The sequence below is a fragment of the Callithrix jacchus genome, chromosome 12, assembly GCF_049354715.1.
Source record: "Callithrix jacchus isolate 240 chromosome 12, calJac240_pri, whole genome shotgun sequence".
Taxonomy (NCBI): domain Eukaryota; kingdom Metazoa; phylum Chordata; class Mammalia; order Primates; family Cebidae; genus Callithrix; species Callithrix jacchus.
This window is the reverse complement of record NC_133513.1, coordinates 94,571,899-94,585,519: the sequence shown is the minus strand read 5'-3', so window position 1 is coordinate 94,585,519 and position 13,621 is coordinate 94,571,899. Positions and strand designations below refer to the sequence as shown.

Here is a 13,621-nt window from a genome sequence, read left to right as displayed (position 1 = left end):
CCTGATGCCAATTTAGGCCTGTGGCCAGTCAGAGGCCTGCCATAGGCCTTCTTGAGATGCCTGTGTCTATGCTGGTGCCCTTCACCTGGCCCCCACTCCTCAAGTCTGGAGAGTCCAATTGCCTGTTCGAATGATTTCCAAGTGGCTATTATGTTTCTAGCCCAAGGTAATTGGCTTTACTAGTTATTAATGGATTACCCTAAAGAGAAAAATGTTGGGGGAGGGAGGTGAGGGCAACACCTCCTAACTTTGTAGTTTGATTCTTCAGTATCCACTGGCTGCTTCCCAGGCTGGCAGTCACTTGGGGCATGGCAGGAGTGGCTGTTTGGCACAACCACTCTATAGTTTAGTGGCTGCTGGCAGCCTTGAAGAAGCTAGGATGATGGGGCATGTCCCTGGAGGAAGTCTTGGCTGGAGTCATGAAAGGCCCAGGATCGCTCATATGGCCTTTTTATCAGCCTAGGGTTAGAGCAGACACCTGCCTTACAATTTTGATTGTAAGTCAGTGGTTTGGCCAGTGCCTGCCTAACATCCGCCCATCAGCAACTGGCAGGCCAACCTCCCCACCCTAGCCAAAGCCACTGGCTTCTCCAGGGCCCTCTCTGTGGAAATCCATCTCCTCACTGACATGCTTGGGATCAGAGAGCCACAGGTGCTGGGCCGGGCCACAGTGGATGGTCTGTTTCCCTCACATTGCTAATGTGTTATTAGTAGGTCCAGTCTTCCTTCTCCCCATGAAAGACATGTAGGGACATGGCCCATTCCTGCCCCAGGGCTCCTGAGTAACACCACTCCTTTCAACTCTCTTGCTTGCTGTTTAAGTTTTCAAGCGCAGGTTTCCTGAAGGCTTCCCCTCTCTACCTTACCAAATCCTCTAACAAAAGAGTTTTCTGGCTCACAGGTTCAAGTTCTAGGCCAGTACTACAGCCAGCCTGGCCACTGCATGAATCCCTTACACCAGGCTTGTGCCTCTGTTTAAAGTGAGACTCTGCAGATTGTATATGTTGAGGTTTTTAGGGCTCTAAGGGACACTCTGGGCAACAGGGTCAGCCTGCTCCGTCTCATGTGCCTCTTGGCGTTGGTATTAGCCTCAGAGGACTCTGCCGGACTCCCATCCCACTCTGCAGAAGCTGCCTGGCTCCTCTCATTCCCCACTCTGCCCCACCTATGGACTAGCATATACTTATCCATGGGATTCACTCAGCTTTCATATTTTTTCCTTTTCTCATTTTGGTGCCTTTATACCTGCTCTGTGCCTGTACCACATTACCAGATTCTCCCAACTCATAGAACCTTCAGGAATTCCCCCCAGCTGCCCCTACTTCTGACCAGGGCATGACATTCCAGCCCCAGCAACCTGTTCCTTGGACCCCTATTCTGTGCCCTGCCATTATGCTCTTGGGGTTCCTACAACTGGAGTCTGACAGGCTCGCTCTCCCTTGGGCTCAGACTTGTTGTATCTACAGATTTGTTTTTATAGTGTGCAGAGACCACTCAACCCAGCCTCTGCAGCAGGCCCAGCTGTGGTTGAACCTGTGGGTCTTCTGGCTGGGGAGCTTTGGGGGGGGGGCCACACCCTCACAGTCTTCCAAGATGTCTTCCCACAGCTCCTCTGATGGTTCCCTTGGCCACTTCTCTCATTCTGGCTTAACCCCACAGTCCCTTGGGAATGAGCATGGCATTTCCAATTGTTAGCTATTTCTACTGCAGGTTCTGACAAGCCAGATCTGACTCTGCTTTCCTTTTGTTTGGCAGCTCTTTTGTGACAGGGACGGCTTGTTGCGGTCACTTCTCACCCCTGAGAATCTGGGACCTCAACAGGTAAGAGATTCCTGAGCCCACCCTGGCTTCCAGCCCAGGAGGCAAAGGAAAGCTTGCTAAGCCAGCTTCTGCCTCGATTGGCTGAGTGGTCCAGGAGGAGGCTGGGAAGTGGTCTAGTGCTGTGGTGCCTTCTCACATAGAATCATTTGGGGTTAGCTGGAGGAGACTGTTGAAGTAATTGTTTCATGTAGAATTTATGATAACAACAACAATTTGGATTTATGATACTCTTTCTCTGAGGCATGCCTATGTGGCTATATAATATCCCATCTATCCCCAGGGATGATTTTGCTAAAATAAAGAAATTTTGAAGGTGGCCTACAGACCTATAAAAGGAATTATACAGAACAGTTAAAATACGTGCTGGTTTTATTCACAATTCTCTGCCTTGGCAGGCTTTACCATATTCCCATCTGATTATCTACCATTCTGGTTTTTTTTTTTTTTTAACTTTTAACTTTTGAAATAATTATAGATTCATAGGAAGTTACAAAAATAAGATGGAAAGGTGTTTGTGTAACATCTTACATAATAAATAATATAATATAATTAATATAAATCAAACCAGGAAGTAGACCCTGGTACCAATGGACCTTTATTCAGATTGCACTGTGTGTGTGTGTGTGTGTGGGTAGGTAGGTAGGTAGTCCTATGCAGTTTTATCACATGTAGATTCAGATAACCATCACAACAATTGAGGTAATTAACTCTTTGTTCCATCAGCACAAAGATTCCTCATATACCCCTTGGTAGTCATACCCATTCTTATCCTCTCCTCTTCTTCCCCAAGTCCTCTGAGGCCAGCGGGCCAGGCTGGCTGTAGTACTGGACTTAGTTTCTGGCAACTTCTTTTTTTTTTTTTTTTTTTTTGAGACGGAGTTTCGCTCTTGTTACCCACGCTGGAGTGCAATGGCGCAATCTCGGCTCACCGCAACCTCCGCCTCCTGGGCTCAGGCAATTCTCCTGCCTCAGCCTCCCGAGTAGCTGGGATTACAGGCACGCGCCACCATGCCCAGCTAATTTTTTGTATTTTTAGTAGAGACGGGGTTTCACCATGTTGACCTGGATGGTCTCAATCTCTTGACCTTGTGATCCACCTGCCTCGGCCTCCCAAAGTGCTGGGATTACAGGCGTGAGCCACCGCGCCCAGCCCGTTTCTGGCAACTTCTTATGTGTTCACCATCTCTATAATTTTGTCATTTTTAAAATGTTATATAAATGGATCATACCGTATGTTACTGTTTGAGACTGGCTTTTTAAAAACTCAGCATAATTTCCTTGAGACCCATAGATTGCATGTATCTACTCCTCTTTATTGTTGAGTAGTATTCCATGATATGGATATACCAAAGTTTCTTTCCCCATTGAAGGACATTTGGGCAGTTTTTAATTTTTTGATTATTGCAACTAAAGCTATTACCAGCATTTGTGTACAGGTTTTTATGTGGGCATACATTTTAATTTCTCTGGGATAAATGCCAAGGAGTACAATTGCTGGATTGTTTGGTAAGTATATGCTTAGTTTTTTACCTGCCAAGCTATTTTTTGGAGTATCTTTATCATTTTACATTCCTACCAGCAATGTACGAGAGATCTTAATTTCTTCACATCCTCACTAGCATTTGGTATTTCAGTATTTTTTTCTTTTTTTCAATTTTTATTTATTTTTTTTTATAGAGATACAGGGTCTCATTATATTGCTCAGGCTGGTCTTGAAATTCTGGCCTTAAGGGATCCTCCCACCTCAGCCTCCCTCGTAGCTGGAACTATAGGCGTGTACCACCATGTCCAGCTAATTTTTTGTGTGTTTTTTGAAGAGATGGGTTTGCCATGGTACCCAGGCTAGTCCTGGGCTCAAGTTGATCCACCTGCCTAGGCCTCCCAAAGTGCTAGGATTACAGGCGTGAGCCACGATGACTGGATTCACTACTTTCTATTTTTTAACTATTCTAAAGGTTTTATATTTCATCATGTTTTAATTTGAATTTCCCTAATAGCTAATGATGTTGGACGTATTGTCATGTGTTTATTTGCCATAGATGTCATATATGAATATTCTCTTTGGAGAATGTCTGTTCATGTCTTTTGCTTGCTAGCTTTTTTTTAATGGAACACTTTATGAATTTGCCATGCCAGTCTTCTCTGTATCATTTCCATTTTGGGATATGTGCTGTGGAGGCAAGCAGTTTGCTTTTTTTTTTTTTTTTTTTTAACCATTGAGTGTTGACAGTTATTTCTGTATTCTAGATATTAGTCCTTTGTCAAATGTGTGGTTTGCAAATATCTACCCCCAATCTGTACCTTGTCTTTTTATCCTGATAACAGGGTCTTTTGAAGAGCAAATGTTAAACATTTTGATGGAATCTAAATTACTGACTTTTCTTCTATTGACCATGCCTTTGGTGTCAAGTCTAAGAACTCTTCACCTGGCCCTAGGCCCCACAGTCTGTGTCTTCAGTGTCACAATTGACAGCACTGGTGAAGATGCTCTTCTCAGCTGCTTCCTCAGTTGCTCTAGCTTTGTCTTCTCCATATTTCTCCAACTCCCTAGGAAAGCATTAGCCATAGCCTTTTTTTTTTTTAAATCCATTCTATAGTCAGTCTTTCCAAAAATTTTTAAAATAACATGAGATGTTTTAATCAATGAATCATGGTTTTTTCCTTCAACATTCTCTTTTGATGGTCATCCAAGAACAGGGATGGGAAACTCCCTACTTCCCCAAACAACCATTCTGATAGCTCTGTGAGTAAGAATGCCCACCCTTTATCATGGATTGATTTGCTCCCTGAAGCTGTGATCCTGGGCAAGAAGCAAGCAAGTTGAACCTCTTTCCTGAAGAACAGACTTTAAACGTCTGAAAACCTTGGTTCTGCTCTTCTAGGGCCTCCTCTGCTCCAGGCCAAAAGTTCTAGGTCCTCATTAACACAGTAGATAAGTTAGCCATAGCCTTCGGCTGTTAGTAACAAAGACCTAATTCAAAGTGGCTCAAACAGGCTGGGTGCATTGGCCCATACATCACAGCACTCCAGGCTGGGCAACAGAGTGAGACAGTCTCCAAAACCAAAAAACAAAAAAGTGGGTCAAACAACAATGGTATGTATTATTACTATCTTAGATGACAAGGAGCCCAGAAGTTAGGTGGTTGGGTGGTTCCAGGGTTGATCGTTCAGTAGCTCAGTGAAACCATGAGGGCCCAGATTCTCTTACTTTGTGCTTTGCCACCCTGGTCAAGGTGGCTTTTGCTCTCAGATTTGTGTAGAGCTTGCTCTACCAGCTCGCCAGGCAACACTCACAGGGAAATAGGAATAGCCATATGTCCTTGTCTGGGACCCTTTTTAATATGAGGAAGCCTTTCTTAGGAGTTTCCAAGCAGACTTCTCACATCTAATAGTCAAAATTGTATTCCAGTATACTTAACCCTAAACCAAACCCTGGCAAGGGGAATGGAATGACCAGTCAAGATTCACTTCCTGGGCCAGGGGAAGAACTCAGCTTCCGCCCCTGCCCCTACACATTAGTAGCAAAAGGTGGGGGGTGGTACAGAAGCAGGGTTTGTTTGGCTAGAAAGAATATGAGGAATGTCTATATAGGTGACCTGTATAGTGTTGGTCTCATAGTGGTTTCAGGACCATTCTCACCTGACGGTTTCTCTATTTGGTTTTATCCCTCTTGAAATGACGTGTTCCTAACTGACTACTGAATAGACCAGGTGTGGTCTGACAAGTGGTAGATGCTGGCACCTCCTTCATTTTAAATCTCTACTTTTGTTAGTATAGCCAATAGTTGTACCCTACTGTTGCTAGCCTAGCTGAAACTTCCCAGGACTCCTCTGCTGTTTAGCCCCTGGGATTTTGGAGCTCCTACAGTCTGTGAAACTTGCTCCCCATGAGCTCACCCTGCCAAACTCCTGCCATTGGCCCTCCTTCCTTCTGAATGGGGCTGGGGCAGAGGCAGCCCCTCCCCTGGTGCCAGGGCCAGTGTGATGGGAGGCTGTCAGGAGCTCTGGAGGGAGCACTGGCTGTGTGGCCAGACAGACCTGGCTTCCAGAACTACTGTGCCTCCTGCTGTGATCTGGGGCCCTTTGAGCTTCAGTTTCCACTTTTGTAAAGTGGAAATTAATTATCCCTACCTAACAGAACTGGGATGAACAAAATTATTGTGAAAAAGTCTCCCACATAGTGCCTTTCACCTTAGAGGCATTCGACCAGTGCAGGCTCTTTCCCGCTCTTCCTTCTCACCCACACTAGTACCTTGGAGTTTGTGGAGGCTTCTTTTCTTGAGAGCAGGGACTTGCTCTGTCACCCAGGCTGGAGTGCAGTGGCTACATCATGGCTCACTGCAGCCTTGACCTCCTGGGCTCAAATGGTCCTTCTGCCTCAGCCTCCTGAGTAGCTAGGACTATAGACATGTGCCACCATGCTTGGCTAATTTTTAAATTTTTTTTATAGAGACAAGGTCTCGCTATGTTGCCCAGGCTGGTCTTGAACTCATCGGCTCAAGTGATCCTCCTGCCTTGGCCTCCTAAAGTGCTGGGATTATAGGTGTGAGCCACTCTGCCTAGCCTGTGGAGGCTTTTAATTCTCAAAATATCTGTGTCTTAGTGACTAGTGGAGGAGATGAATCTGCTGACCTCCTGGCACAGAGCAGGCTCTTGACAGTGGGCTTTGGTCACAAAGATGGGCATTCTGATGAAAGTTTGTACTTGGTCATATAGCTGGGCCTTGTGTTTGGCATCATCACCTGCCTGGGCCCAGGATGGCACACAAGCTGGGTACACCACCATGACCCAGCATCATCTCAAAGGTTGAGTAATCTTTGAATGGCCTCTTCTGCCTATGGTTGCCTTGGTGAATCGTACTCCTTGGTATAGATTTATGGTCAGGATGGAGTTCTAAGGCACTATTTCTTTGACTGTCATTCTCTCATGAAACCCCTAGATCTCACTAACTCCAAACACCGAGTCTTTATTGAAACCAGAATGGACCCTAATGAGAATGGGTACGAGACAGCAATAAGCCTGGCAGGGTGGCTCATGCTTGTAATCCCAGCACTTTGAGAGGCTGAGGCAGGAGGATCACTTGAGCTCAGGAGTTTGTGAGTAGCCTGGGCAATATAGCGAGAACTTGTTTCTTACCAAAAAAAAGGTAAAAACAACAACAACAAAAAAACAGCTATGGCCTCAGTCCTTCCTGGAGCCTGAGAAGAAACAGCCCTGCCCCCTCTGGCCAGCCTGTGGGCTCTGCTTCTTGTGGCAGGGCTGCCCTGGGCATCACTTGGCAGTGCCTTCTCTCCAGCCCCCAGGTTCACCTACTGGGAGGTTTTTGTTTAAATGTCTGTCCTGTCCCCAAGAGAAGCTTGGAGGACCAAGTGGTACAGCAGTTGAGGAAAGATGCCCTGGTGGAGGCATTTACTTTTGGTGGGAGGAAATGGATGGACAAGATGACTCTCTAGAGCTGTCTTTCCCAGAGAAGCCCAAGTAGATAATAAAGCCATGTAGAAAATAGGATTAAGGTAATGAACAGGCAGGACAAAGTTTGATCTTTCAATAACACCAAAGCCTGACTGACAGGCCAATCTGAGAGGTGGAGCAGCATTGCCGGCAGGACTTGGGACTGGGCGGTGGGCAACGCTGGATGGATTCTTTGCTTTTAACTTGTCACTGCTGAAACTTGAGGAGCGCCTGGATTTTCTCTTTTATGTATGTGCTGGGGCTTGGGTGAAGGGGGGGAGTACTCGAGGGGCAATTTGCTCTAAACATTGCTATACCCTGGATGATGGTGGGGGCTAGGACACTCAAAGCTGTAGCTACCCATTGGGCACCAGTGTTCCCATCAGGGGAGCCATCACCCACGTCTATGTGCGTCTCTCAGCTATGCACCCTCAGGTAGCCGTTGCTGCTTCGCACAAAGCCTGGATCCCTTTCAAGATCACCATCGTTCCCTCAGCCCCTCATTCTGTCAAGACCTTTAGAGACTCTCCTTGCAGGCTGGGCTGGAACAGGGTTGGAGGGGGAATTGCTAGCAGGAGCACATAGGTCAGAGGGCAGCCACAGGCACACAGCCGTTGCCTGTGGCAAAGAGCTTGGCTGTCCTCCTCTCCCTTCCTCTTTTTCTGCCTTTTGGTTTCCTGGAGCTGGGCACCATAGGGTTAGGCCCAAGGACAGGGGATTCCCATCTAAACGAGAAAGAGTCCTTCACCCAACCTCAAGGTACCAGAATCTTCCTGCTTCTGACAGTAGGTAGTCTTCAAGCCCATTCCCTAACTCCCAAGTGCCAGGAATTCCGTACCTTCATCTTGACTGACCAACCACTGAAGTATCCCTAGCTGGGCCCTGAGATCCCATCAGGCCTTGAGGAACTATGCCAAAGCCATCCTGCCCGAGCCTGGGGTCTGGAGGAATTAAAGCTCATCTTGCATTCTCTGTCTGCATTTGAACAAGACCCTTCTTTGGCTAGGCCCCAGGGAAGGTGCCATGTGTTGGCTGTGTGGGGGGGGCATAGCTCTTGGTGGCTGGAAGGCCCAGGTGGGTCTGAGTGGCCTACCATCACATATACCTTCCCCCATGGGCTGCTGCTTGCTGTGGGTTTTTTTTCTGCCAAGGGGCATTTGAGCTGGATCTAGCACTGGTGCCCTGAGCACAGGGCACAGCTGGGCCCCTGGTAGCTGTAGGCAGGTGGGCTTCAGGATGGAGAGCCTTAATCCCAGACCTGAAGGTGTCATAATAGGTCCAGCCACAGCCCTAAGCCCTGCTGGGATTGTGGGGTGGGAAAGGGGGTGGGGAGGTGGCTGGTGACCTGGCTGCTCCTAGGGTATTGAGTCCTTGGCCAGGCTCTATGCTGCCCTGTATGTGTGGTCATAGGCAAGCCCTGCACACATCCCATTGATTCCCCTTCCCCTTTGGGCCAGGGTCATCCCTGGTCCCCTGTTACACCTCTACTTCCACCTCAAAGTTCCTGAGTTCCCCTTTTCTCAACAAAGGCAGGGGCAGAATACGCTTCTCACCCATCCTAACAGATGCCCTAGATTTTCCCCCTCTGAGCTTGTGCTCAAGCCAATGCCATGCCCAGAATACCCACTCTGTGCCTAATGAAACCTTGCTTGGTCTTCAGCATAAATAGCACCTCCACCACAAAGCTCTCCTGATCCTGACCCCTGTGGCTAGAGTTGGTGGCCCTTTCCTCTGAACACAGTGTTGGAGCACTGATAAGGGCCACCTGGTCAGCCATGGCTGTGGCCTAGTATAACTCTTCCTCTTAGCTGGGAACTGACCTTGGTTGCCTGCACTGAACACAGGAGATGAATGAGTATCAGGGCATCTAATGACATTTGGAATGGTAAGGGACACCTGGCTGGAGCCCATTCTGTCTGGAGAAGGAAGCTGTGTCTTGTACACGGGCTGGGCAACTCTGGGGGCACTTAGTGCCCATCCTGCCCAGGTGTGGCTTTCTCTCTGCCCCGGCCCTCTGCCCCCACCCTGTGCAGGGGCCTGGCCCACAGTCAGGGTGATTACGGGAACTGCCCCTCTTTAAAGTATCTGCCTTCTCCTTTGAAAGTATTACTGACAGCTTTTTTTCATTCTCTTTTTTCTTTACCTCTTTAAGGAACCCTGTAATTTCTTTCTTTCTTTCTCCCCTCTTAACTTTTCTTTCTTGTCCCCTCTGTCCCCCTGAACCCTTTGAAATTGGCTCTCTGCCTGCTGACACCAAACTGATACTTTGCGTTTCACTTCTCCTTATCCCTTTATGGCAACAGATGTTGAAATTTTGTATCCTTTTATCTGCCTGGCTGCCCCTTCCTGTAATTACGGCCCCCTTGTTAGCAGTACAAAGTGGGCTGCCCGGCTGCCTGGCCTTTGAGCCATTGTGTCTGAACACATGTGCGCGGGTGGGTGCTGGGGGTGCGCACACAGACACATGCATGTGAGAGGCTGTGTGCTTGAGAGGGCCCTTCCTTCTCACCTGATGGGGCTGAGGCAAGCAAAGCTTCCACAAGCTTCTCACCTCTGTTCCTCCATTGTTAACCTTTAGAACCTTTTGATTCTCTCACTACCCCACCAGAGGGCAAGCCTCTGGGCATCTATGAGGTGGAAAGGCCTGCAAAGAGCTAGAAAGGGCTGGAGGTGGCCCTGGGTAACTCTTAGGATAGGTAGAGGGTGTTAAAGGGCCAGCAAGAGAGTGGCTGCATTGTCTGTGAAGGTGGGGAGCGCCAGCACCCAGAGCATATAGACCTGATCTAACATTGGGTGTGCGATCCCTGAGCTTTCATTTTCTCATCTGTAAAGTGGTGTTAAGAAACTTACCTCCAAAGTCTGTTGAACTGATATGACTAAAACACTCAGCATGTCGCCTGGTGCACAGTATGGACTCAAGTTATATGAGCTTTTGCTGTGGTGGCTACTCTGCCACTAGGTAACCTTCACAGTCATCTCATCTGGCTCCAGCAGACACAAAGAGAACAGGCCCTTCTGTCTTCCTGAAAGCTGCTACCAGACTGGATTTCCAGGAGCTCTGCCTTTATCAGGGATTCAGGCTCTGCCCTTCCTTGCTCTATGACATTAAGTCACTTTTCCTCTGTGACTCTTGGTTTCCTTATCTACAATCAGGGGCCTGGACTAGGACAATAACTGTCTGTTCAAAAGCCTCATGGCTCTCTGCCACTAGTTTGTGCTAGGTGAGGGATATGCACCCTAAGGCCCACTGTGGCCTGGAGGCCAGACCCTGCCAGCACACTCCCAAGCCTCCAACCAAACCAGATTGCCAGCTGCCGCCAAAACAGCCTGTTTACCCTAGCACTGCACCTTTGTTGTTCCTGCCATCTGGGCCATCTCCTGTCATTGCCTATGACAGCCCTGTCCCTCAGTGAAGAATCAGTCGACACCCCCAGCCAGAAACGCTCCCTTATCTACCCACTTATAGAACTTTTTGTTGTTCTCTGTGGTACCTACCAACTCACACCTTGTTGGTTGGATACACGTTGCAGACTTCTCTCCTTGGATTGAATACTCCTTAAAGGCAGCAGCAGTCTCCTTGATAGCCACAGCTTCCATCTCCCTGTAGTTTCCATTAAGCACAATGCTTTGTATCCAGAAGATGCTCAATTAATGGTTGCTGATTGAAGGAAAGAGGAGATAGAAAGGAGGGGAAAACCTCCCATTCTCTTTGCGACTATGTTGGGCCCAGCTTATACCTTCAAGCCATCTGTCCCCCAGGCAGCAGAGGAGATGGAAGAAGGTAAATGCCGTCACCCTTCCATCTCCTCTCTCCAAAAGCCATTGTTGGATTTCAAGGTACCACACGACAAACAGGTGCACAGGTAAGCATAGACCCAAACAGATGCAGGAATGAGTATCCATAGGGTCTCCAGGGAACAGTATCTGGAACCCAGTATTTTTTAAATGACTGGAAAATGATGTGGGAGCCATGGGCATGCTGAACTGTGGGCTGGGACGTGGTGACTCAGGAGCACTGTGGGGAAGGCTGAGAGAAGGGCAGCAGGGCACCAGGCTTTCTAGCTCTGCAGACTGTGGGGGCAGGGGTGTAGGGTGCCAGGGACTGCCCCCTGTGCCCAGTCTAGCACTCAGGGCTTCTCCCAGATGGACCATCCTTTAGGGCCAGCCCCTACTAGCAGTTAGCTCTCCCCACAAAGAGGGTGATGGGTATCAGCGTTTCATGTAAATGTCCCTCCTCTCTGACTGGCAGGAAGTTCTCTGTCTCCCTCCAGCTGCAGTGGAGACACCTGGGCAGCAGGATGGGTTGACCTCTCAGGGATGTGGCCACACACTGCTTGCTTCTTCCTCTCCAGGTATGAGGGTTCCCAGAAGCCTGCACATGGCCAGAGCCAAGGGAACAGGTCTCCCTCAGGCTGCTGCTCCTCAGCCTGTGTTTCATTCATCAGGCTCACATGGGCGGCCCCATCTGTCTTTATGTTTCCCTGAGTTGAGAGAGAATTGCTGGGCTTGGGCTCGGGGGAGGCTGGGGTATAGAGGCCCCCAGCCCTCAGTGGCTCCTGGAGGCCTGGGCTTTGTCCATGGGAGTTGGAAGGGAATGGGCTTTTTGTCTGGCCCTCTATAGTGATGGGCTGGCCCTTGCTCCTGTCTTGGCCCGGGGCTCTGAGCAGCAGCCCTGTTCCCAAACAAGCTGTGCAACAGCCAAGGCTCTGCACCCCCTCACCCCCCACAGTGAGAGGCTGAGAAGCATTCTTAACATTCTTTCCAGAGAAAAGGGGTGAAATGTCTGAATTTGGGGGGTCACCACGTTATACAAATTGCAATCTAATCGTTTTTACAAGAACACACTTGCAGTAAGAAAAGGAGCCCAGGAGGAGGGGATGAGGAGACAGACAGCTTGTTTTGTCCCCTTTTCCCCCAAAGTTTGGGGCTATTGTCGGGCCAATCTCTCCCTCCACCAGAGCAGTTGAGCTAGAGTTTTCTAGTTAAATAGGTCTTGGGGTGGGGGCCGAGAAGGGCCCACGGTGCCATTTCTGTTTGTTTTCCCAAATCAAAGCCGCAGCAGGGCCCCTGTGGCACTGCTGGGCCGCTGTTTGAAGAGATGGGCCTTTTCCCAGACCCTGGTGTGTCAGTTTATGCTCTGAACTTAACCTCACGGGCACCACACAACAGAGCCTTGAGGGTCCTGGGCCCAGGGGCAAAAGAAATTGTATCTTTTTATTGGCCCATTTAAAGCGTGTGTGGCCATTTTAGAGAACCAGAGAACAGTGCAGCAGAAATAAACATCTCAGCCCTTGGCCAGGCTGTGTAGGCAGACAAGGGGCTCTTGGGGTTTGTGCTGGCCCCCAGGGTGTGGTGCTTACTTGGGCTCTTGAGTCTCCCCCCGAGGGTAGGGACCCCTTGGGCTGTTCTGTATTTCTTACTGCGGATACTTATGGCCATGACATTTTCCAGTGGTGGCTTGAATGCTGGGGTAGGGCCCAGGTGGGCTGCCCATTCTGGTTGGGCGCTGTCCCTGTGCGGCTCCATGAGTGCCCAGCTCTCCTTCCCTCTGAACCCAGGGACCAGAGTGGGCAGGTAGAGCCATGCTGGGCTTCAGTCCTCCCAACCCCCATTGCCTTTCATCTTCTATTTCAAACAAACATGAAATTACTTCTATAGATTAAAGGGGAGAGCTCCTCAATCATTCCTTAAGGCCTCACTAATGGAGGGGGCAGGGCCCCCAAATCTGGAAGAGGGAGGAGAACCATGGAGCTAAACAGTCCCTACCCACCGTGCACCCAGTATACCTGAGAAAGAGACTGATCCCCTATGGGTCTGAATCTTGGCTGGTGGCCCATCTGGGAGGGCAGGGCTTCTCTGGGAGCCAAGGTTAGCAGTCTCTATGGGATGCAGATCTGGGGAGAGGGCCTTCTGCATGATCCCTCTCAGGAGCCCCCCAACAGAGGCTTGTCATCATCTCCCCTCAGGCCCAGCTCTGGGCTACTGAGAGGAAGACCAGAACTTCCCTGAGGAGGCTGCAGGCAGGGGTCGCTCACTGGGGCTTAATCCCCCACTAGTGGCAGCAGTGCTTCTGGCCAGGGCTTACTGTCTGGGGCTCAAAGGGAAAGGTGGAGAGGACAGAAAGGAACCCCCAGTCTCCTCCTATGACTCCTTCAGCCTTCAGGGAAGATGGCAGCTCTGTCGGGGAGAAAAGAGGTTGTGGGTCAGAGTCTGAATGAGGTGGAGGGACGGGAGCTGCCATCTGCAGTCAGACATGTGGTTGGCTGCCTTGTCTGCCTCAAGCCCTTTGCTGAAATACTGCTTGGGCCAAGCTGGGCTGGTGAGCCATGAATTCCCCTCACTCCATGCCA

At 49.3% G+C, this 13,621-nt stretch overlaps 1 protein-coding gene across 18 annotated transcripts in view; it reads left to right on the top strand.

Moving 5' to 3' along the window:
• The window catches only part of FBXW4 (F-box and WD repeat domain containing 4), an 82,914-nt gene that overhangs the window by 66,496 nt on the left and 2,797 nt on the right, over nucleotides 1–13,621 (top strand). For 7 of the 18 annotated variants that reach the window (XM_054243262.2, XM_002756540.7, XM_078346347.1 and 4 more), the window contains one exon: nucleotides 1,756–1,821. The exons of 3 other annotated variants lie outside the window; for them this stretch is intronic. In XM_054243262.2, the coding sequence (XP_054099237.1) occupies nucleotides 1,756–1,821 (66 nt within the window). Of the gene's footprint in view, nucleotides 1–1,755; nucleotides 1,822–11,520; nucleotides 11,624–13,621 lie in introns of all 18 variants that reach the window. 8 more of the 18 variants (XM_017979261.4, XM_078346339.1, XM_078346340.1 and 5 more) reach the window with 2 other exon arrangements.